At 33.3% G+C, this 21,789-nt stretch overlaps 4 protein-coding genes across 4 annotated transcripts; 2 read left to right on the forward strand and 2 right to left on the reverse strand.

Moving 5' to 3' along the window:
- Positions 1–4,179: 4,179 nt before the first annotated feature.
- LOC139086324 (O-acyltransferase like protein-like) lies at positions 4,180–6,227 on the forward strand. Its single transcript, XM_070634740.1, has 6 exons — positions 4,180–4,320; positions 4,381–4,752; positions 4,935–5,133; positions 5,289–5,558; positions 5,621–5,947; positions 6,007–6,227. Exons 2-6 carry the CDS (start codon positions 4,673–4,675, stop codon positions 6,196–6,198), a joined length of 1,068 nt encoding a protein of 355 aa, XP_070490841.1. The 5' UTR covers positions 4,180–4,320; positions 4,381–4,672; the 3' UTR covers positions 6,199–6,227.
- A 2-nt stretch (positions 6,228–6,229) lies between these two features.
- Positions 6,230–7,096, reverse strand: LOC139086470 (odorant receptor 94a-like). The gene is made up of 2 exons (XM_070634929.1): positions 6,644–7,096; positions 6,230–6,583 (listed from the first exon to the last, which is right to left on the reverse strand). Exons 1-2 carry the CDS (start codon positions 7,094–7,096, stop codon positions 6,230–6,232), a joined length of 807 nt encoding a protein of 268 aa, XP_070491030.1.
- A 1,236-nt stretch (positions 7,097–8,332) lies between these two features.
- Positions 8,333–11,234, reverse strand: LOC139086472 (odorant receptor 94b-like). Its single transcript, XM_070634930.1, has 4 exons — positions 10,731–11,234; positions 10,347–10,670; positions 8,763–9,377; positions 8,333–8,701 (listed from the first exon to the last, which is right to left on the reverse strand). Exons 1-4 carry the CDS (start codon positions 11,232–11,234, stop codon positions 8,333–8,335), a joined length of 1,812 nt encoding a protein of 603 aa, XP_070491031.1.
- A 2,668-nt stretch (positions 11,235–13,902) lies between these two features.
- On the forward strand, positions 13,903–19,432 carry LOC139086561 (uncharacterized). Its single transcript, XM_070635043.1, has 5 exons — positions 13,903–14,268; positions 15,866–16,503; positions 17,616–18,023; positions 18,173–18,332; positions 18,948–19,432. The coding sequence occupies exons 1-5, from the start codon at positions 13,972–13,974 to the stop codon at positions 19,059–19,061; spliced, it is 1,617 nt and encodes a 538-aa protein (XP_070491144.1). The 5' UTR covers positions 13,903–13,971; the 3' UTR covers positions 19,062–19,432.
- Positions 19,433–21,789: the final 2,357 nt, after the last annotated feature.

Raw genomic sequence — 21,789 nt, forward strand, 5'->3', positions numbered from 1 at the left:
AGTTAGCTAGAGTTTCCTAGAGCAGGGGAGGCTTATCTTCAATTTTTCGAGGCGCACCTAGGTAGTAAGTCTGGAACGAAATACGGCTCATGATATTTCTATGAATTTTAAGCAGCATCCTAGTGTACCGCGGCACTCAGGTTGTCCTTCCCTGCCTTGAGTAGTATTTAGGCTGTAAAACGTTGGCAGATTGATGATCTTAGAGTATGTCGTACAGAACATTGACTATCCTACATTATAAGCAATCTATCCATTGAGGGGAACAAAGAGACTGGACTCTAGCATCATCATCGGATTATGATCAAGTCCACTAAGGATATACCTTTAAAATCTCAGGCTATTCAACCAAAATCTCCGTCAAACCTCATCCAAATCTCATACTCAAATTGTCAAATCATAAAAAAAAAAATAAGCTAAAATATAAGGCACAACAAGAAGCAGCAAAAAAAGTGGAAAGAGATGATATGTTTATTTATGCACATAATGCTCAGAGTATAATGACACATGATTTCTTTTTTCCATTCTTTCATTTCATTCTATCTTCATTGCAATAAACATTATATTTTTTTCTCTCCTTTCTTCTGTGTGTACATCTGTGTTTATCGCAACATGAATTGTTCTACTGTTGAGGCTTTAAGAATAATTTTATTCTCTTGTGTTTTTCTTGAAAAAAATTGTATATTAAGTGAATTAGTTGGGTTTGGTGGAAGCGCATTTGAAGTTTTAAGGGAATTTTTGGTCCATCTAGTGATCTGGTCCTGCAATAGAAGTTGGACGTCATTTGTCAATCGCTTATTGAATGAATTTTGAGATTTTAAGGAACAAAACACTCAAATTTAAGCTTTAATCATCTAACTTCTTCCAATCCAGCCATACCGATCACCATACCCAGTCAATTCCCCCACAAAACTCCGTTCCTTATAAAAAAATGTAAATTTAACGATGCATGTGTGCAATGTGCAATTAGAGATATCATGTTGAAGTTCTCTTGACTTTTGCCTGTACCATATCTATATGCATACAACAAATATCCATTCAAATTATACATATGCACAAAGATATATCCACAATATATTTATTATTGTTGTACAATATCCATGCAAACACACATAAATTTGTGTATTTTGTGCATATCACATTACGTTGATATTTGATACATTTTCCGTTACTCGGTGCATGCAGAGCGCTTATGATAATTTATTGCATCTTTTACACATCTCTCACTTTTCCGCACTCACTCGGTTGCTTCTCATTTGAGGTGGGTTGATGACTTTTGCCTTTTTTTAGGAATATTTTTGGGGGTTTTAGATGCTGGAGGGTATTTGGGGGTAATTTTGGGATTTTTGTTGATTTTACTGGATGAAAATGGAAGGAATGGACTGAAATGTCTAGGAAAGGGTTGAAAAGCAAGGCTGTATAAAGACACAACCCCCGAAACACCCCTAATTGCCCATCTGACTCCAATTTTTTTTATACTTTTCCACAATGACATTCGAGTGAAGAAGCAAGAAGCATGAAAAAGGAGAGAAATTTCCATTAAATGCAGTGAAAAGCGAGAGAAAAGTGGAAAATTTTCTGACAAAATTATAATTTGTTAAGATGATTTATGGAAATAATTGTTTTATTTTTACCACAATTTTTAATTTTGTAGGCAAAGCAGCATAGAGCAGCGAGAAGAAGAATTATGAAAATGAGAAAGAATTACGTCAGAATTTTTCATGGATGATGTAGAAAAAATTGTATAATTTTAGTTCCATTTCACTTCGATGCGGTTTGTTTTGTTTCTCGCTCATTATTTGTTGAGTGATATTTTATGAAAATATAATTTTTTTTTTGGATGTTCCATCCACTTTCCACATAAATTTTCATATTTATTTATATTTGTGTAACTAATAGGAGTAATAACTGTAGCATCAACAATTATTTTGTTATTCATCCGTTAAAAATAAATACATTTTATTTGACTTCATTTAATGATTCAGATTACTAATGACTTATGGTGATGATGAAAATCACGTTTATGACTTACTTCTTATTATGTCTTTGTCACTTTGTTTTTCATTTATGATGACAAATTAGATATGAATGGGATATGTAATGATGATGATCAGGCTTTGGATGATTATGTTTTTGGAATTAATTGATTATTATAGAGTTTTTCAAGAGCTCTTGTTTCTGATTTGGCATTTATGTTGGCTTATGTCCTATATATTGACAAAATATGCATTATAAGCTCTGTCGTTGAAGCTAGGACGTCCTTGTATACCAAGCAAACGAATCGCATTCTTCTGAGAAGGAAAATGCGGCCCTGTCAGGGCTACTTTGCGTCTTACCGCTCATACGGTTACTTAACTCCTTGTTGCCCTCGCAAACAACTCGTGCTTTTCGGGTCCGTGTCTAAATCTTTAACAATATACAAATCTAGATCCATGACTAAATTGAGTTTGATGAAATGGACAGTAAGCTTCCAACTAAACATGATTAGGAATAGAACCTAGGACTTTTCACACTTAAGGCCAACGTTTAAGGACTTAGACTACTGATGCTATTTACACCTCTTTTGAGATACACAACTTTGAGTATTTCCTTATATGTTGTGCCATCCTGAGTTGTTTTCAGTTTCATTTACGCACTTTTTACACACTTGCTATTGACTTTACAGCTGTATACTTCCAAAACAGACATTCTTCTTACAAAACAGACCTTCTTCTTACATAAAAAGTATTTAATAATTTGACAAAAATTAAACAAAAAAATCTCAAAATATACAATAAAAATTACGCAACATCTTAAACTTAATAGCACATGCACACATAAATCCGTTGACAAATGCTAAAGTGAAATTATTAATCCCCTCAAATCTTTTTGCACCATAATAATTATATTCCTTCTTCTCGCTCCTATCGTCATCATTTTCCATTTGGCATTAATTGCACATAACAATCTGCAAATACTGCTTATATAAATGCAGATGTTTACGATTTATTTTCATTCCTTCTTATGCATTTATATTTTTTTTTGCATTTTTAAATTGAGTTCGAGGTTTTCAGGTCATTCATCCTTTTATTTTACACATCGTGCATAGAATTTCTTTTTTTTTTTTTAAAAATTATCTTTCTTTTTATATTTTTTTCATTTTTTTTGCATTCAACTTTACGTACAAAAGAAGTGGATGAAGTGAAATATGAATAATAAAAAGTACGCTTTTCTTTTGCATAGAAGATAGAACGGCAGCATGAAAGTGTCCTCAAGGGAGAATTGATGGCGCATTTTGGAATGATTTGCATTCAAATGATTGTTGAAGTGTTGATTGCTGTTTATATTGTCAAGATCATCAGTATTTAAAGTGTTTAATGGATGTAGCTCTGCTGTCAATGGTTTAGGTCAAAACCTAGTGCAATGTCTACCTAGTGCACCTCTTCGTCGTTGTTATGGCTGCAAAATATCAAAATTGTCATCTGATGCGACATTGATGGTTGCTTTTGATTCATATTGATGGATATAACTCGGTTACTGCTCTGGTCTTTCAAATTCGGCTTGTGTGTTCACTATTCTTAAATTGTATGCCAAAATCAGCTATCACTTAGTCATCAGACCTCCTTCACTTCTTGTCGTCAATGCGACGACATTAGAGCACCCTGAACATTACACTGCTCCAGGCATCACAATACGCCGACAAAATAAGCTTCACCCAAACTGCAGAAGCTTCTGCAACTCACGTTGCAATCCAACAAGACATCACAAACAAAACTTCTTTCTCTTTATTTTGATTGACAGAAAGTGACTTCAAAGGATGATAAAAAATGAAATTTTTTTTCCTGTGTATGCTTTTGTACATTTTTCTTCCTTCTGTTTAGGGTTCGTCCAGTTATTAAGTAACGGAAAAAATTGAGTAATTTTTCACCCCTTCCCCTTCTGGTGCGAAATCTTCGTTTTCAATGTTTTTGAGACGTAACATAATTTAACTCAACTCCTCATTCTTAAGAGCGTTACATATTGAGTGGACATCCAACGACTCAATGATTAATTAAAAATTAATAAAACAATCACTGACTGATAAACTTTATTGTCCCCTAAAAAACTAGAAAGTACAGGTAAAATGGGTAAAATTTGATAAAAACTTGCCTTATCTGTTGTAGTCATGATAATGCCGAATATTAAAAACAATTCATTTGTCGCTCGTGCGAGATGTTGTTATTCATTAGAAATATTTTATTATCTCCAGTATGTCAGCTAAATAGTAATTAAACGGTTGTGTTTAGTGCGTAGAAAATTGTAACTCGTAGGAATAACAGAAGCTATGGATCTGTCATATTTTGAGTAATCAACTGTCTGATTAATTCATTAATTACATTTTAAGGTGTGTCCACATATTTTCAGCTGTTTTCTTTATCTGTTGTGCTTAATAATAATTGTGAGCACACTCGATGACTTAATTTGCTCAAGAAACTCATCAAAAAAGAAGAGACTTTCAACAATCTTCTCACTTTACACAAACGGAAAGAGTTTATTCAATTTTGACGCACCTGAAAATTCAATAAGCTGTATTCATGGCTTAAAGACGCTTTCGATGATGATCATTGTATTTCATCATTAATACCAAATTCTCTTTAATTCAACCTCATTGAGACTTAATAATGAATGGAAACATTTCAAGCACCGATCGTTGTTAATGACAATTCTAGCGACTGACAGCTTTTTTGTGCTTAGTGGATTTTTGTCAGTGAAATGTTTTATACAGAAGGATTCGACGTGAGTATTGATGAGTTGTGAAGAAAATAGCTAAGTTGGGTCAAATTCACTTACTAACTAATTTGCACTGTCCCTCTTAGAAAGGCAAACATATTTATTTAAACACCTATGCCTGGCTATTTTTAAATATTAATTAATAATTTTGCTATTTGTATTTATTCAGCTATTATCTACATTTTTAGAATTTGTCGATATTTGCGGATACTTTTCCAAAGATACATGAGGTTGATTCCAACTGCAGCATTTCTAATAATAACTTTGATATCTGTCAAGAATATTCATGGATTAGATGGATATTTAATCAGTCAGAGTGGTGATTGCAAACATTTTTGGTGGACATCGATGCTTCTCATTCAAACTTATTATAATCCTAATAATACTGTGAGTATTGAGCAGTTTCGTTTGGTATTGGAATTTTAAAAGGCTTTAGAGTTTTTTGACAGATCTACAAGTCATTTAGGTTAAGATTTGAGCTCTAAGATTCATATAAAATTAATGCTGGCTTCAAGATGATCTAACTGTTATCAACTTTTCAGTGCATCGGACCTCTCTGGTTTACTGCTGTATGTTGGCATATCTTCATCATCACTCCAATCATCCTAAAACTTTTAAAATTTTCCAACCGACTTGTTAGAATGTTTCTCATTGTAACTATTTTAGCTTGTACATTTATACCGGGATTCAGACATTCACTTGGTACGCGTGTTGTTTTGGAAAGATACACAGACACAATAACAAGGTCATATCCGTACTTGTTTGGGGTGTTATATTATCATGAATTTTTTAAAGTTAAGGAAGTTTCAAAGGTGAGCATTTGGATGAAGTTAAAGCTTAAAGTTCAAGCATTAATTAAATTTTCAATTTTTAGTACCTAAAAATCCCTCTCTGGATCATTTCTATTGGAATCTTGTTATCACCAGCTGAAATTATTTTCCATCCAGAAAAATCGGTTGACAATTTAACCACAACTTTCAATGCCATCCGGATTATATGGCCACTTGGAATTTGTTGGCTTATTCATGCTTGTCATTATGGATGGGGTGGAATAATTAACAAAATTTTGTCATTTAAATATTTCATGCCATTTTCTAACATTTGTTTGGGACTTTACATTATGAATGATTACGTTGGACATTATATTGGAGCTAAAGTAGTTGATCATACAAATGGAATGAAATATCCAGTTGATAAAATTGTAAGTTGCTTTTAAAGTTACCAAGTAAGAACCAAAACTTTATTTTGTATATATTTCAGATTATAATGTTCATTGTGACATACACAATTGCTACAGTTGCTGCTGCTGTGCTTTATCTGTGCATTGAAGTCCCTTTTTTCAAAATTGGACAGATAGTTGCTGACTCGTCATGCTTTACGAATGGCTCATATTTGAAATTTTTTGATAAAATTAATTACACTAAATTTTCTAAGAAATCCGAAAACGTTTAAAATTAAATAAAAATTGAAATAAATTCACATCCTACTCCTCAACCTTCATACTTTGCAATCCTTGATTAGCATTCATATTCTGCATGACTGCATAAAACTTATAAGTCAACTGACTTATAACTACAAAATTTTCTAAAGTGACTTTGAAAAGTACCCCAGAAATCATAATCATGGGTTGGGATGCATGAATCAAGAGAGTATTAAAAGCTGTTCTGAATTTCTTGCAGCCATTGTACCATTTTGTATGGAAAATATCCATTGAGAATTTTTCAGCTGCAATCATAATTTCATTTCCGAAGTAACAAGGGATGAAGATCTGTAGACCCATCGGCATCATGTAGGTGATTTGACGGAAAAAGACGGATGCACCATCGGCTGGTGAGAACTGTGGGGAATAATTGTTCATTTAAGGTTCAGCTGATTACAGAGCATTTTTGGAACTCACCATAGAAATTGTATAACAAGTCATGCAAATAACAGCTGTGCTAATGACAACTTGTATGAAAATGATCGGCGACACCAGATTCTGAGCAGCAATGAGGAACTTCTTGATTTTTGAATGAATTAAAATACACTTCTTTAGTTCCTTTACAGTTCTATCTTCATGTTCCTTTTCAGTATTATGAAACTTTAAGCGATTTTCTATTGTAATCTTTTCCTTCAATTCAGTTTCAATTTCGGCAATTCTAGCTGCCAATTCTTCCAGCAACCCAGCACCCATGCTGAAGAAAAAGACACCCAAAAAGTCCATTACAACAGCAGTTGTGGCTGCAAATTCAGCTCCAATATTTGCGTATAATTCAGCAATTAAAAAGTAAAAATAATTTTGCTCAAAATTGAAAAACGGCGGAGCATAAAGCTTGTAATGAGTCATGTAAGGTGGAACCTTTGCATCCATAATAGCTGCTATGAATGCTAAATTGATTGTGAATGGACAGGTGCTCCAATAAATAATGAAAACTCTTCTGATTCTGTTCATTCGCTTTATAATGAAGTGTCCGAAATTAATTTGATTCTGGCTTGCAAATTCTAACAGTTCTCGCAGATCTGCAAGCACTTCCTGCAGAGTTTCGAATCTAAAAATGACAATATACGATTTTGAGGCAATTGATACCCAAGTAAGTTGCATTGATAGAAGATCTGCAAAGTCAATGATGTTCTTGATTTTATAGAAGTAGATGGTCTGCAAAAGTAAGTATATATCGATGAAGATCAAGCGAACACAGAACCCGTAGATTCTATGTCCAATATGAACACCTTTAGGTCGATAGATTCCTAAGATTCTGTAGATTTTGAACACTGATTTGATGTTTCTTAAATATTCGTCGACCATTTTTATGACTTGATACTTTTAACTGCTCAAACTGAACAAATTTCCACGCTTTCCACTGATTTTCCAACACTATATTACTGACACTTTAAGAACACAGGTTTAAATACTATCTAAATCAAATGTAATCCATCAATTTATATACATTGAATAAATCCTATGACGATAAAGTTTGTTTTTGAAGTTCCATCCTTAAAAAATGGAATAATTTTAAATTTTACTTAAAAAAATCTATATGCCAAGATCAATATTTATATATCAATCAATATTTAAATGTCATGACGACAGTTTTGTCATACCATTCAATTATAGGACAATTTGATTTGATATTGACTTTGGAAATGGAATCAGAGAACCAAAATTTGTCATTTAAATATTTCATGCCTTTTTCTATGGAACTTTACACTATGAATGATTACGTTGGACACTATATTGGATCTAGAGTGGTTGATCATGCAAATGGAATGAAATACCCTGTTGATAAAAGTGTAAGAAGCCTTAGACCAAATGCGACTTTTGGATTTAACGAGGAATTAAACTACACTTTATTATACATTACAGATTAAAATAGTGACATACATCATCGAAACGGTTGCTGCTGCTGTGCTCTATCTGTGCATTGAAGTTCTTTTTTGCAAAATGGGACAAATAATTGCTGACTCGTCATGCTTTGCGAATGGCTCAAATTTGATTTACTTAAGCATTCTCGATAATATTAATTACATTAAACTTTCTTAGCAACTCTTTGAAAACCTTGAATAAATTTTTAAATTAGTTTAATTCATCAAGCTTAAATATCACATATTAATCTCCACCTTTCATATTTTCCATTCCTGATGTTCCGTTCATATTCTGCATGACTGCATAATACTTATAAGTCAACTGAGCTATAACTACAAAATTTTCCAAAGTGACTTTAAAAAGTACCCCAGAAATCATAACCAGTGGCTGGGATGCATTAGTCAAAAGAGTTTTGAAAATTTTTCTGTATTCTATGCTGCCATCGTACCACTTTGAATGGAAAATTTCCAATGAGAATTTTTCAGCTGCAATCATGATTTCATTTCCGAAGTAGCATGGGATGAATATCTGCAGACCCATTGGCATCATGTAGGTGATTTGACGTAAAACGGCCCATACGGATTCATATGATGAGAACTGACGAGAACTGAACTGAAAAATGATACGTTTTTTCGATTAATGATTATGTTCATCAAACATCCTTCAAACTCACCATAGAAATTGTATAACAAGTCATACAAATAACAGCTGTGCTGATAACGACTTGAATGTAAATAATTGGTGACACCAGACTCTGAGCTGCTTCGAGAAACTTCTTGATTTTTGCATGAATGATAATGCACTTTTTTAGTTCCTTTACAGTTTCGTTATCATGTTCCTTCTCAGTTTTATGATACATTAAGCCGTTCTCAATTGTAATCTTTTCCTTCAATTCAGTTTCAATATTCGCAATTCTAGCTCCCAACTCTTCAAGCAGCCCTGCACCCATACTGAAGAAAAAGCACCCTAAAAAGTCCAATATAACTGCTGTTGAGGCTGCAAATTCAGCTCCAATTTTTGCGTATAATTCAGCAAGTATAAAGTAAGAATAATTTTGCTCAAAATTGAAGAATGGTGGCGCATATAGCTTATAATGAGTCATGTAAGGAGGTTCTTTAGCAGCCATAATTGCTGTTATAAATGCTAAATTGATTGTGAACGGACAGGTGCTCCAATAAATAAAGAAAACTATTTTGAGTTTTTTCATTCGCTTCTTCATGAAATGTCCAAATTTAATTTGGTTCTTGCTTGCAACTTCTAAAAGATCTCGAAGATCTGCAAATATATCCTGCAGAGTTTCGAATTTAAAAATGATATAATATGATTTTGAGAATAGTGATACCCAAGTAAGCTGCATAGATAGCAGATCTGCGAAGTCAATGATATTCCTGACTTTATAGAAGTAGATGGTCTGCAGAAGTAAATAAATATCGATGAAATACAAGCGAGAAATGAACCCATAGATTCTGTGTCCAATATGAACACCTATGGGTCGATAAAGTCCCAGAATTTTAAAGATTCTAAACACAAAATTAATGTTTTTCAAATATTCATCCACTATCTTCATGACTTGATACTTTTAAATGCTCAAATTGAATAAATTTCAACACTTTACACTGATTTTTTCAACACTTTATTGCAGTAGACACTTTAAGATCCGAATTATTGGAACTATCTAAATCAAATGTGATTCAATCCATCAATTTATATACATTAAAGTTCCTTTCCTATCCTAATACTTTAAATGTTATTTGTTGACCATTCAATTATATTCGTAAAGTTTAAGGAGTTGTCTTAGTCTGGAATAGCCTGGAATGTACATTATGTGTACATATTCAGGAACATTGAAACTTTAAAACATATTGACCTATCCGATTTTAAGAAAGTAATTAGCTATGATAAGGATGACTATACGATCCATAAAATGAGTTGTGAACAGTTTAGGATGAAGGATAAGTTCCATATCCAGTCACCCTTGTTGAATTTAATTATTAGTTTACAGGAAAATTAGAACAAAAAGTAAAATAGGTCAAACTTTATTGACATTACTTCATACTTTTATTTAAATTATAAGCATTAATAAATGTAAAGTATTACTTCATCCACATTGTTATTGTATGCTTAGTTACTATCATTAACAGACAATAAGAATATAAACTTAAATGACCATGATTTTGAGTATAGTCAATCAATATAATTGATTATGCTCCTCCTTGATTATGTCTGTTCAACTTCCTTACTTCAAATTTGATTATACATGCTTAGCATTCATATTCTGCATAACAGCATAAAACTTATAAGACAATCTGCTAACTGCCACAAAATTTTCCAAAGTGACTTGAAACAATACTCCAGAAATCATAATCAATGGCTGGGATGCATGAATCAAAAGAGTATTGAAAGCTGTTCTGAATTTCTTGCAGCCATTGTACCATTTTGTATGGAAAATATCCATCGAGAATCTTTCAGCAGCAATCATGATTTCATTTCCGTAGTAGCAGGGGATGAAGATTTGTAGACCCATCGGAATCATGTAGGTAATTTGACGGAAAAAGACGGATGCGCCATCGGCTGGTGAGAACTGTGGGGAATAATTGTTCATTTAAGGTTCAGTTGATTACAGAATATCCTTCAAACTCACCATAGAAATTGTATAGCAAGTCATACAAATAACAGCAGTACTGATAACAACTTGGATAATGATAATCGGTGACACTAGATTCTGAGCAGAAACGAGAAACTTCTTGATTTTTGCATGGATTAGAATGCACTTATTCAGTTCATCAATAGTCTTGTCATCATGATCCTTTCCTGAATTTTCGTTATCTAACACATTTTCAATTTCAGCAATTCTTGATGCCAACTCTTCAAGCAATCCAGCACCAATGCTAAAGAAGAAAACCGCCAAAAAGTCCATTGCAACTGCGGAAGTTGAAGCGAATTGAGCACTGATCAATGCATAAATCTCAGTTATGACAAAATAAAGATAATTCTGTTCAAAATTGAAGAACGTCGGTGAATAAATTTTATATTGAGTCATAAATGGAGGTGATTGAGCATCCTTTAATGCAATTGCGAATGCCAAAGTTATACTTGTTGGACATGTACTCCAGTACATCAAGAATACTTTTCGAATAGCTTTCATTCGCTTCCTAATACAGTCACCAAAATTAATTTGATATTCACTCGCAAATGTAAGAAGTTCTCGCAGTTCAGACACAACATCGACAATTTTATGAAAATTGTTTATTACATAATATGACTTTGAGGCTATTCCAACGTATGTTAGCTGCATTGACAACAAGTCTGCAAATTCAATGATATTTTCAACTTGAAAGAAGTAAATTGTTTGAAGAATCAGAAAAATGTCAATTAGGATGAGTCGAGAAATAAATCCATAAATTTTATAAGCAATGTGGACTTCATTTAGACGGTAGATCCCGACTATTTTGAATATGTTGAAGCAGGAATTGATGTTTTTCAAATACTCATCTACCATTTTGATGAACTTTATGCAATTTAGGTTAAAAATTTTTACGCGACTATAGCTGTCGGCTAGTTAGTTGAAATGTGTGCTTCATTTATCTAATTTTATGAATATTCTTGAATTTATATGATTCGACAAATCATTCTGTATGTTCCATCCCAAACTAAGAAGAATAAAATTCGAATTTATTCTTGACAATGAAAAACTTTTAACCAGACACATTTGCTATGGTCCTGTCATCTTTATTGCCCTTAAAAAATTTAAATCCTGTTCGACATTGAATTCATCCTTTTTACAAAGGTTGTCATTAAATGATCGTGCAGCAGATACTATAATTTTCTGAAGAACAATTCAATTTTCAAATAATTTGGTGTGAATATTTTAAAATATTCATTGAATTTAAAAAGCCGGACTCTTCTGAACATAAATGCTAGGATTATTTACTTACTTACTGAAATCATGCTCCGACTTGGAGCCTAGGTTGCTTCAAGAGTGGATTCCAGCAAAGATCAGCACAGCAGGATTGTATCTCTTCCCAAAATGCTAGTATTGAGAAGATTCTATTGTATAGTCGTCTTAAGTTGACCTGACTTCATACAAAACTAGACATTGTCAAACCTTTCCCTTCTATTTTGAAAATGCATCCAAAATGTAAATGAAAATTTTCAAGGATATCCATGTAATTTTTGAACACTTTACACTTTAAAAAATTCAACCATCAAAACTTGTTAAAACTTTAAAATTCCAAAATTGATTAATGAAACTTTCACTATTAGCTAAGACTGCGCACACTGTTAAATTATTAAAATCATAATGACATAGACCATGTGCTTCCATAAAACTATCAACTAAATTTTGATGTGTCATTAACAACTTTTTTTTTCTATTTGAAAAAACATGAAATAGAAATAGAATTTTTGAATGAAAGGAACAAAACTTCAGTCTTTCATCAAATATCAAACAGAATGTCTTCAAAAAATATTCAGCTAGATAAAAAAATAATTTGACAAGAGCTGGCAAAAAACTGCCACAAGACAACAATTTTTTTGTTGTTCATACAGACACGAATGGAAAGATTAATTTAGCTTTAAATGTCAGGATAGAGAATGTCATTGAACTTGAGTGAGTTTTGTTTACGAGATGAGATTTTGAGTAGCAATTTGCAGATATCACATTTTAATGGATTATAATTGAAAGGTTTTTAGTTGAGTTGTTGATGTGTGAATTGAGTTTATAGTGTCTTAATTTATAGAGTGGATGTAGAGCATAGAGATTTATTAGGATATTTGGAATTTTAATTGATTTTGAAGAGGTTTAGGATTTGTAGAATTTGCAGTATTAAGCAAGTATTTAGTCATATAGAGGCATATGCGACTCTTAGGCTGAGTAGTTTGATATCTGAGACTTTGCTAGCCTTGTGACAAGCCTGGGGCCTCTCAAAAATGACGTCTACATCAATTCAAAATTCCCAACAATATTTAATGAAGTCAAACTTAATTAAAAGCCTATAAAATTCCGTCAACGCCATTCAAGAACTTGTCAAGCACATCCACGCCAATCCCATTGCCTTATAAGTCCAATCCAATCCTTCACACTTCAATATCACATTCTCAATACAAACACCATCAATAATGAAATAATACACCACAAAAGGTACAAGTCAGTCAACAACACATCCTCCATACAGCAACTAATAATTGATAATCGACAATTAATAGGAAGGTCAGATGATTACCCGGTGATTTATTGACTAGAGATGAATAGACTTATAAAAATGTTATTGGTAGCGTTTAAGGCACTATCAATTACTAAATGCATCAATTGTGATTGATTGCGCATCTACATCGCCATGTAGTTTCTATTTGTTATTCAAAAATTATTAGAAAATATTTACATGAATGATGTGGGTTAAGGTCATGGGTGGTTGGATGTTGCCATAAACAATTGCGGAGCAGTTTTTTGTGTCTTGAAAGTTTGTTTGTGTTCGGACCGTGATTTGCATGCTGTTAGGTGTGTGGGGATTTTTTTTTGGGGTATAAGAATGTAGGATGTGTAAATTTGGATGTTTTGGTATCATCAAACATCGTAAACCAGTTAAATCAATCAATTCCAATAATTTCCACGGTCTGAATATTCAAACTTAACAATTCAATCCAATCATAACAACAATTTCCACCATGTAAAGCACTGCCGCAACCGGCATTTCTACACGAGCATGCAGCAACTTCTCACCTGTGTGTTACTAATCCATACATCCACACATCATACGCTTGTATTTGTGGTAATAACGAATGTGATGTAAGGTCAGTTCTTGCAGAAAAAACTCTCACTCATTTCCACAAATCTCACTGTGCATTCAGTTAAAGTTATAACGTTGATCAGTTCGGATGTAAAAATGGTCGAGACAATTGCAGAAGACGAAGATGTCAAGTCAAAAAGTTCAATTACAATTCCAGTAATTTTTATAGAAGATCGCGAAAGTGACGAGGTCAATGAACAGTTAATCACAAATGTTGATCATTATTCGCCATCTGTTCGCCTTGTGAATATCACAAAAGCATCTGATTCTGCGACAAGTTTTGGATTTTTATTATCGCGCTCAAAATGGGATCCATATCCGTACATATCAAGAATTGATAAAGAATCGCCTGCAAGTACGTCAGGATTAAAGGAAGGTGATTGTGTTTTGGAGGTAAAAAAAAAACAGTCGACGACAACGGCACAATCTACAGTTTTGTGTCTTTTCTCTTTCACATTTTATTGTGCGCGTGAACTTGAAGCTGAAAAAAGTGACATGAAACTATTTGAAGGACGCACAGAGAAGAAGAAAGAGATAAAATAGTTGTTGCTAATGTGTTTCTTGATCTTTCTCGTTTCTCTGTTTTGCTACTCTTGTGGATGCTGACTCAAGTATTCTTAATATATTTGTTGCGCATGAAGAACTTCCAATGTTATGATAAAAATAATCGATTATATAATGAGAATTTACGGACTACTACACGCTTGTAACTTGATTAACAAGTTCAAGTATAATGTGATTTTGTGCATGTATGCTGATTTGTATTTAAATGACTCACGTTTTGTGGATGGTGTTATTGAAAATATTGATATGTGGAGTTGGAGCTAAAATTGGATTGTAATTAGCTAAATTAAGTTGTTTAAAGGTTAAAGCGCGTGAGAGTAAGATTGTTGCTATGGAAGTGATCATAGAGTAAACAGTATGCTGATGTAGGCAGAGATTGATTTGGTTAATAACTGCTGTATCTGTTCCGTAAGGTACAATGCGTAAAAATGGCTAGCATGTCTCTAACTCCAGGCCAGACTCGATGAATTCTGATCTTAGACCAAAGTCAAGTCAGGCTGGAATCGGATTTTCGACCTATTTTACGCCGTACCTTTTTCGGATGCAGACATCAAATCTCAACCTGAATACAATTTCAACATGATAACATTTCACTATTCTGCATCCATTGTATCCACAAATCATGCGTGAATCAACTTAACTTAATATAATGCTGTTAGACAAACAATAACCATAATAATCTCCAAAATGGCATGATGATATTAGACAATTGTGTGCAAAGATGGTTGGTGATTTCTTGCTGTGCATAGGCATTATATTAAAGACAGTGGCAAGGTTGTCTGTGAAGACGTGTAAATGAGATGAAATGAATAAGCTATGATAGTTTTTAAAAACCAATATGTGTAATTTGGAGAAGTGATGTGAATTTTGGAAGCTGACATTTGTAGACGCTGGAATTTTTGTAATGGAACTAACCATTTGATGCTGCCATTTTTGGACTCAAAGTCATTAGTGCTAGTTAGTGAGGATATTGAAGGTCTTGAGATAGAGGAAGAAGTAGATGTGACATGAGTCGATTAATTTTGTCGACTGTATGACATGTACAATGATTTTGAATCAGCTATGCTGGGTATATGTTGTAGATTGAGGTTTTCTGAGGATTATGAGCTGGTATATAGTCAAGTATTTAATTAAGAGCTTCAAAAATGCGCAAAATATTCATAAAAATTCACAATTTAGAATTCGATCTTAAAGCATAATAATTTAGAGTAGTTAACAAGCCTCTGCTAAAAAATTGAAATTTCATCCCTAAAATAATTTACGACAATCTTCAAAGACATCAAAAATTACTTAAACTCATTAAGCTAACCCTCGCGAAAATGTCACTAAAATTTCAGCACATTTACAATCCATTAAATTTCAATATCATTTCCTCATCATCATCAACACAATTTAGATGTCTCTAATATCTTTCATTGTTTTTTAGGTAAATGGCGAAGATGTTTTAGGTATGCGAGTCGCAGATGTTGCCAATTTAGTGAAATCAAAAATCGACCATGTGACGTTATTGCTATGGAATACTAACTTGGATCAACAATGCGAATCGAATTTATGTTGCGGTCCAATGCCACTGAATTACGAAAAGTTAGCAGCAACAGTTCAAACAATTCTAACAGCTATCGAATGTCCTGTCTGTTTTAACACGATTACATCACCATTCACACAATGTCAAAATGGACATTTATTGTGTCTGAGATGTCGTGCACGATCTGATAAATGTCCAATATGTCGGGATCGTTACAGTGTGGTTCGATGCTTATTGGCGGAACAAATTTACACGACATTAATCGAAACCTTTAACCTGCAAGATGGTCCGCATGGAAAAATACGAGAGAAAATTTTTGGTGCAAAAACATGCAAGTCACAACATGATAGACACACAACATCAACCGCAACACCGAAAATGCATTCGCATACACAAAAGTTTCTTGCTAAAATTATGGGCAAGGCGTCGTCAATGGAGAGTCTGAGTCAGCAAAAAGGCTGCAAGAAGATTGACAATGAGGAAAGTGGAATGATAAGGAACAAAATTTTGTCACAGTCAGCGAGCAACATTTTTCCTCGGTACGTACATAGTGTGAAATTGAAAAGCGAAAGCTAGCTTTAAGGAAGATTCTTATGACAAAACTTTAAAGAACCGGACGGAATTGATTTTTTTCTTGGTAAAGATTTTGAAATTCATCATAAAAATGTGTTTGTTCGGATGGATGTTTATACAGACATCGCATTAAGCTGTGACCTTTTCGCAGAATCACGTTCACTTTCTGCTCTTGGAGGGACTTTTCTTATTAATACCTAGAATGATGTATAAATTCTAGAATATACAAATGCTGTGGGATGGATTTTTGGTGAATTGTCTAGAAGTGTTTCTTGGATTTATGGTTGTAATTGCTTTTTTGGGGGTGACTTAGATACAAGTTCTATCACTTGATCTTGAAAATGATGAATTTTTGGAAAATGGAAGTATAAAGTCGAAAATTTAGCACAATTTGAGCTGTAGTCTGAGCAAAATGGAATTTGGTGTATCGAACCATAAATATGCGATACTGTAAGTGCGAGGGCAAGGCCTTTGTAGCCGATTGGTTAGAAAAAAGATCAGGAATCTTTATTTGCACATTTTGTGATTTTGTGGGTTCAAATCCCTTCAGAATATGATTTCTCAATCACCATATGACATGTATTATAATGTCGGATACGTTTTGTCGTAAGACGTGGGTTTGAGTTCCACTCCGGTTCATTATTCTGAATTAAACTGTTTCTGTCAGATCAATAAACCTCACCCTGACCATCTTAAAGAAATCAAAGTCCCTTCAAAAATTCTCAATCTAAAGCTTCAAATCTATAAAACCAAATACACCCCAATAGTCACCTCTCAAGAAATGATTGATGGACATTAACATTACGAATCAACAGCTGAAACAATTTCATTTGTAGCAACAATCCAAATAAACAATTCAATCATGTAGAAACAAGAAGAAAATGACAGAAATTGTGGCAGTAAAAAAAATTCCCATAAACATTAAACAAAATTGTTTTGAGATAAAAAATCATAAGCCGGATAGTATTTTGGATATATATTTCTGTTGGATATTATGACTATTATTGATTGCAAAATTGAACCCTCGTCACCACAGAACCAGAACAATTTTTTTGATTTTTATTCTTCCATTTTTTAGTGCTGCGGAATCAACTCAAATGGCAGTCATTCGATGTCCATCAATGACACGAAATCTCGGCTCGGAACTATCAAATTCATATGGAAGCCTTCTGGGCACTCAACGTCCACGTTCATGTAATGTGTCATCAGAAAGTTTGCCTATATTCATGCCTCATTGTAATGATAATAATTCAAAAATCGATCAAGAATTGTTCTATTGTCCAGCCAGTGAGCATTGCTATCAAGATAAGCTTAAAGCATCAGAATTGATACAGCATGTAAATTCCATCCATCACCTACCGACAATTTTTTTCGGCACATCAAGTGCGGAAATTTCTCTACCGCCACGATTGCCCATTGAGAATGCGTCATTGATTTTACAGCTCGATGAAAAGCAATTTTGGGTGAAAGTTGTGGCCAATGTTACGTAAGTTTTTTTGATGCTGTACATTCAGCCTGTATTTAACTGTTATTATCCCTTTTTGGAAAGTTTTATGACTCTCTGCAAAGCTATAAAATTTCATTCCAAATTGTATTGTTTTTTTCATTTTATTTTCCTTTTGTACATCCATACAGAAATAATGACCTGTTCATTTCGTGTCTAATGCAAGCATCGTTCGATTACACAACAAAATACATTCTTGAGATTGCCATACGAAAAGTTGCCAATAAAATTCTCGGTGTACAGTTGATAAATCGAAATGAGATTTATTCGATGGAAAGCACGTCGTGGCAGGTAATTTAATTATTTTTTTTTCCTATGCTGTACTTTTTTTTTGGTTCTTTATTATTTTGTTTTCCACACGTCGGGATTACATGAAGCTTTAGCTGAATTTTTGGAGGATAGGGGGTTGATTGGTTGATGTGTTTAGTTATGTGTCTGAGTTATTACTAGTTGCTGGAAGTAGTTAGTGGATATTGACAAGAATGTCACAGGTGTCTAAGAATAGGGTTTGTCCAAAATTGCAGAAATGCAGACCTGCGGTTCTTGAAAGTCAACTAGTTTATAGTCAAAAACTTCAGGTCTGCATCACTCTGGATGAACTTTAAGATGTAGTCAAAATCTACACTTTATGCTTATCTGAAATGTAGGAAATGGCAGTACTGCGGTTATTGCCCGAACCCTATGGGTTCGAGACTTGGCATGGGAAATTTTTGACATGTCCTGAATCTGGTCGGCTCACAGACCTTGAACTATAATCATGTCCAAAACTGATCCAATAAACTGTAGGTCTATTGAGTGCAGTGGTCTGGCGCACCCTCACTCGTTAAACAATCATTTATCTTTAAGCGCAGCTCTGGATCTTAAAGATCTGAATAGCTAAAAGGTTTTTTATGCTTATTTTACTAGGAAATATTCACATCACAACGTGGAATTAAACTTACTGATGATAATATTCAGGCAACGTTTGCAGGTGATGATATTAATCTGCAGGTTTCCATCAAAAGGATTGAGGATATATAATAATTAAATTTACAATTAACAGTCGCCGTAGCTCACTTAGTTTATGAAAATTTATTTATTTATTGTTTCCATAGTGAAGGCATCTGATGCTTGAATCACCCCTGCGTGCAAAAAATGTGCCTGCTTTTGGGTGCATTTTTCATATTTTTTAATTAACTGTGAGCATATACGGGGATGGCTTAATTAATTTTTTTTATCTGTGTGTCTGTTATTTAAGAGATTTTTTTATATCAAGCTATGATGTATATCTGTCTATATTAATTAAAATAAAAATCAATCTTGCCACAGTACGTGTGACAGGTGGAATTGCAAAAATTTCATAAGTGAATTATCGCACACACAAAAAAGAGTCGCAAGATAAATCTTAATTATGATTGATTGTTATCAATTTATTAATATTTTTTTTTACAGATCCAGGTATTAAAGATGTGAAATTGAGAGATTATTGATATGAGTGGAAAATTTTTCTGGGAAGCGTATCAGATCTTTAATGCATTATTAATGGATGAATGGAAATTTTTTGATCAACTTTTTTGCCATTTTGAGTGGAAATTTTTCGGATTTGAGTGGAGTTTTTCAGGCAACGCTCATTTACTCATGTGAATGCTTAGCGACACAAATGAAGAAGATGATTCCGTCATGACTTTATCAAGGCTTTCTTATGCAATGTTTAAGTATGAACTGAATGCTTCTAATGAAAATCGAGATTTTGCAAGCTGGAGCTAGCAATAAAGCTAGTTTTAGGTGTCCTCTATGGTCAGGAGGTTATGAATAACAGTTGATCTGTACGGCCAGCGAATTAAGTATAATGGAAATCGAACAGGGCAGAGCTGGAAGTCAACTCAAACTGTGGATGGTAAAATCGATTCAAGTCAACTCGACTGCATCTAAAGGTAAACTGCTGAAAGCCATAAGTCAATGAACTTTCAAGGAAGTTTGAAGTCAACTCGATTTTCAGGTGTAGAATCAAGTTTACCCGCCAAAACTCGTACTAAATTCAAGCTCTGCAGTTGAAAAAAATCAATAATCCCTGCTTCTTCTGATTTGCAACACTTCCTATTCCCAACTTACAATCCTCATTAATTTAGCTTAACACACATTAACTTTTAACTTCCATGAACATATCCCACATATTCAATACATAAAGATTAATAAAGATCATATCTAAGCAATCAATAAAGCTTATTAATTTTGAGTTTATAGCACAGCATCTTGTATTAAACAGGAAGCTGTCTATAAGTTTTAAATTAATTTCATCTTCAATGTGCCAACTTTGATTCCTTAAAACCTTTAAAATCCATTTTAATACTTCACATGAGACACGACATAATTTGCAGCACAGCAGCAGAAGTAGATTTAATTATTTAAAGTTATTTGAAGACTTTTGATTCTCAAATGAGGGAATATGATTGTTGCAAATTTAATCACAACATTGTTTTTTTATAATCTGCAATATTGTTGCATCCTCGTCGTTCATTTAGGATTATTCACTAATTATTACGCATTGTGTGACTGATTTAAGAGGAACAATAAGGGATTTATTCAGGTGTAATTGAGGATGTATGAGGATTTGTGTATTTTAAATGAATTGTTGCTTAAATTATAAGCAAAAAAATTAAAAAAAGAATCATAGACTTCGAAAAGGCGTTCATGATGAAAAATCGAAATTTGGGATTTGAACCCTTTTTTGAGAGCTTTTCATTTCTGTTAAGCTAGTTTATATTGATGAGAAATTTGGCAAAATGCGAAATATATCTCTTCTCTACATTTCATTATCAAATCATACAATGCAGTACACTTGTTCATTTATTTGTTAACAATTGCAATGTCCTTAAGGCTTAACATCACAATCCAATTCGCAGATAATGTCAAAACACATCTGTCTATTAACACATTCATTTTTGTCGAATCTTGTTATATTTAACACCTCATTTATATCCAATTGATTCATAATAGTAACTAAACAGCATCATCATTCCACTACTTCAGCAACAATAAGTAGACATGACCGTGAAATCGAAAAAAAACATAAAGCTTAAACTATGCGTTCATAAGTTTTAATATTGCAAGTTTAATAACACTTTAATAATACAATGTCATATTGAATACTTTAAGTAATGATTTAGGAAATGACAAATTTTCTGGTTCATACTTCCGACTTGTAATTTACCATGACGTAGTTATTAAACAAATAATATTGTCTATTCTAATGAGAAATCTATTCGGAGAAACCCATTTAAATTGTGTTAATAAATATTGATGGTTTATTAGGGGAACTCCGTAGCTGAATAGTTAGTGAGTTACTCTGTTTAGGCAAATGAAGCTGTATGCAAATTGATCAGGAAATTGGAATTTTAATTGCAAATGAGTTTTTTTGGGATTTTTAATAATTATTGGGATTTTTCAGATCAATAGTCTTGGGTTTTAGGGGGGAAGGGTGTAGCGAGGGTCAAGTTATGGCTTCGGATCCCAATTTTCGAAGCTTGGTCACTTCAAACTCTTAAATCAATTTCAATTCTATCTCCAATCGTAATGAATTTCACCAAAATCATCTCCGCTAAGTCACATCAACTAGTCTCTTGCCACAAAACAGTCATTTCTCACTCTCCTCTCATTGATCTTCTCCTAAACTATTAGTAGTTCCAACTTACTTCTCGTATCTCAACTAACTCACTTGATTATGCTCTGTTTGTGCTCTCTCAATCCAATTTTTTTATAGTTTGTTTTC

Source organism: Chironomus tepperi, unplaced genomic scaffold (genome assembly GCF_022539635.2).
Source record: "Chironomus tepperi strain 1889 unplaced genomic scaffold, CSIRO-AGI_Ctep_v1 contig_85, whole genome shotgun sequence".
Lineage (NCBI taxonomy): Eukaryota > Metazoa > Arthropoda > Insecta > Diptera > Chironomidae > Chironomus > Chironomus tepperi.

Coding starts and splice junctions, on each gene's coding strand:
- LOC139086561 (XM_070635043.1), top strand. CDS start 13,972: ATGGTCGAGACAATTGCAGAAGACGAAGATGTCAAGTCAAAAAGTTCA. Junction 14,269..15,865: donor AAGGTGATTGTGTTTTGGAG/GTAAAAAAAAAA, acceptor ATTGTTTTTTAG/GTAAATGGCGAAGATGTTTT. Junction 18,024..18,172: donor AAAGTTGTGGCCAATGTTAC/GTAAGTTTTTTT, acceptor ACATCCATACAG/AAATAATGACCTGTTCATTT.
- LOC139086472 (XM_070634930.1), bottom strand. CDS start 11,234: ATGAAAGCTATTCGAAAAGTATTCTTGATGTACTGGAGTACATGTCCA. Junction 9,378..10,346: donor AGAATATGAATGCTAAGCAT/GTATAATCAAAT, acceptor GAAACTCTGCAG/GATATATTTGCAGATCTTCG. Junction 8,702..8,762: donor CTTGTTATACAATTTCTATG/GTGAGTTTGAAG, acceptor ATCATTTTTCAG/TTCAGTTCTCGTCAGTTCTC.
- LOC139086470 (XM_070634929.1), bottom strand. CDS start 7,096: ATGGATGCAAAGGTTCCACCTTACATGACTCATTACAAGCTTTATGCT. Junction 6,584..6,643: donor CTTGTTATACAATTTCTATG/GTGAGTTCCAAA, acceptor TATTCCCCACAG/TTCTCACCAGCCGATGGTGC.
- LOC139086324 (XM_070634740.1), top strand. CDS start 4,673: ATGACAATTCTAGCGACTGACAGCTTTTTTGTGCTTAGTGGATTTTTG. Junction 5,134..5,288: donor ATTATAATCCTAATAATACT/GTGAGTATTGAG, acceptor TCAACTTTTCAG/TGCATCGGACCTCTCTGGTT. Junction 5,559..5,620: donor AAGTTAAGGAAGTTTCAAAG/GTGAGCATTTGG, acceptor TTCAATTTTTAG/TACCTAAAAATCCCTCTCTG.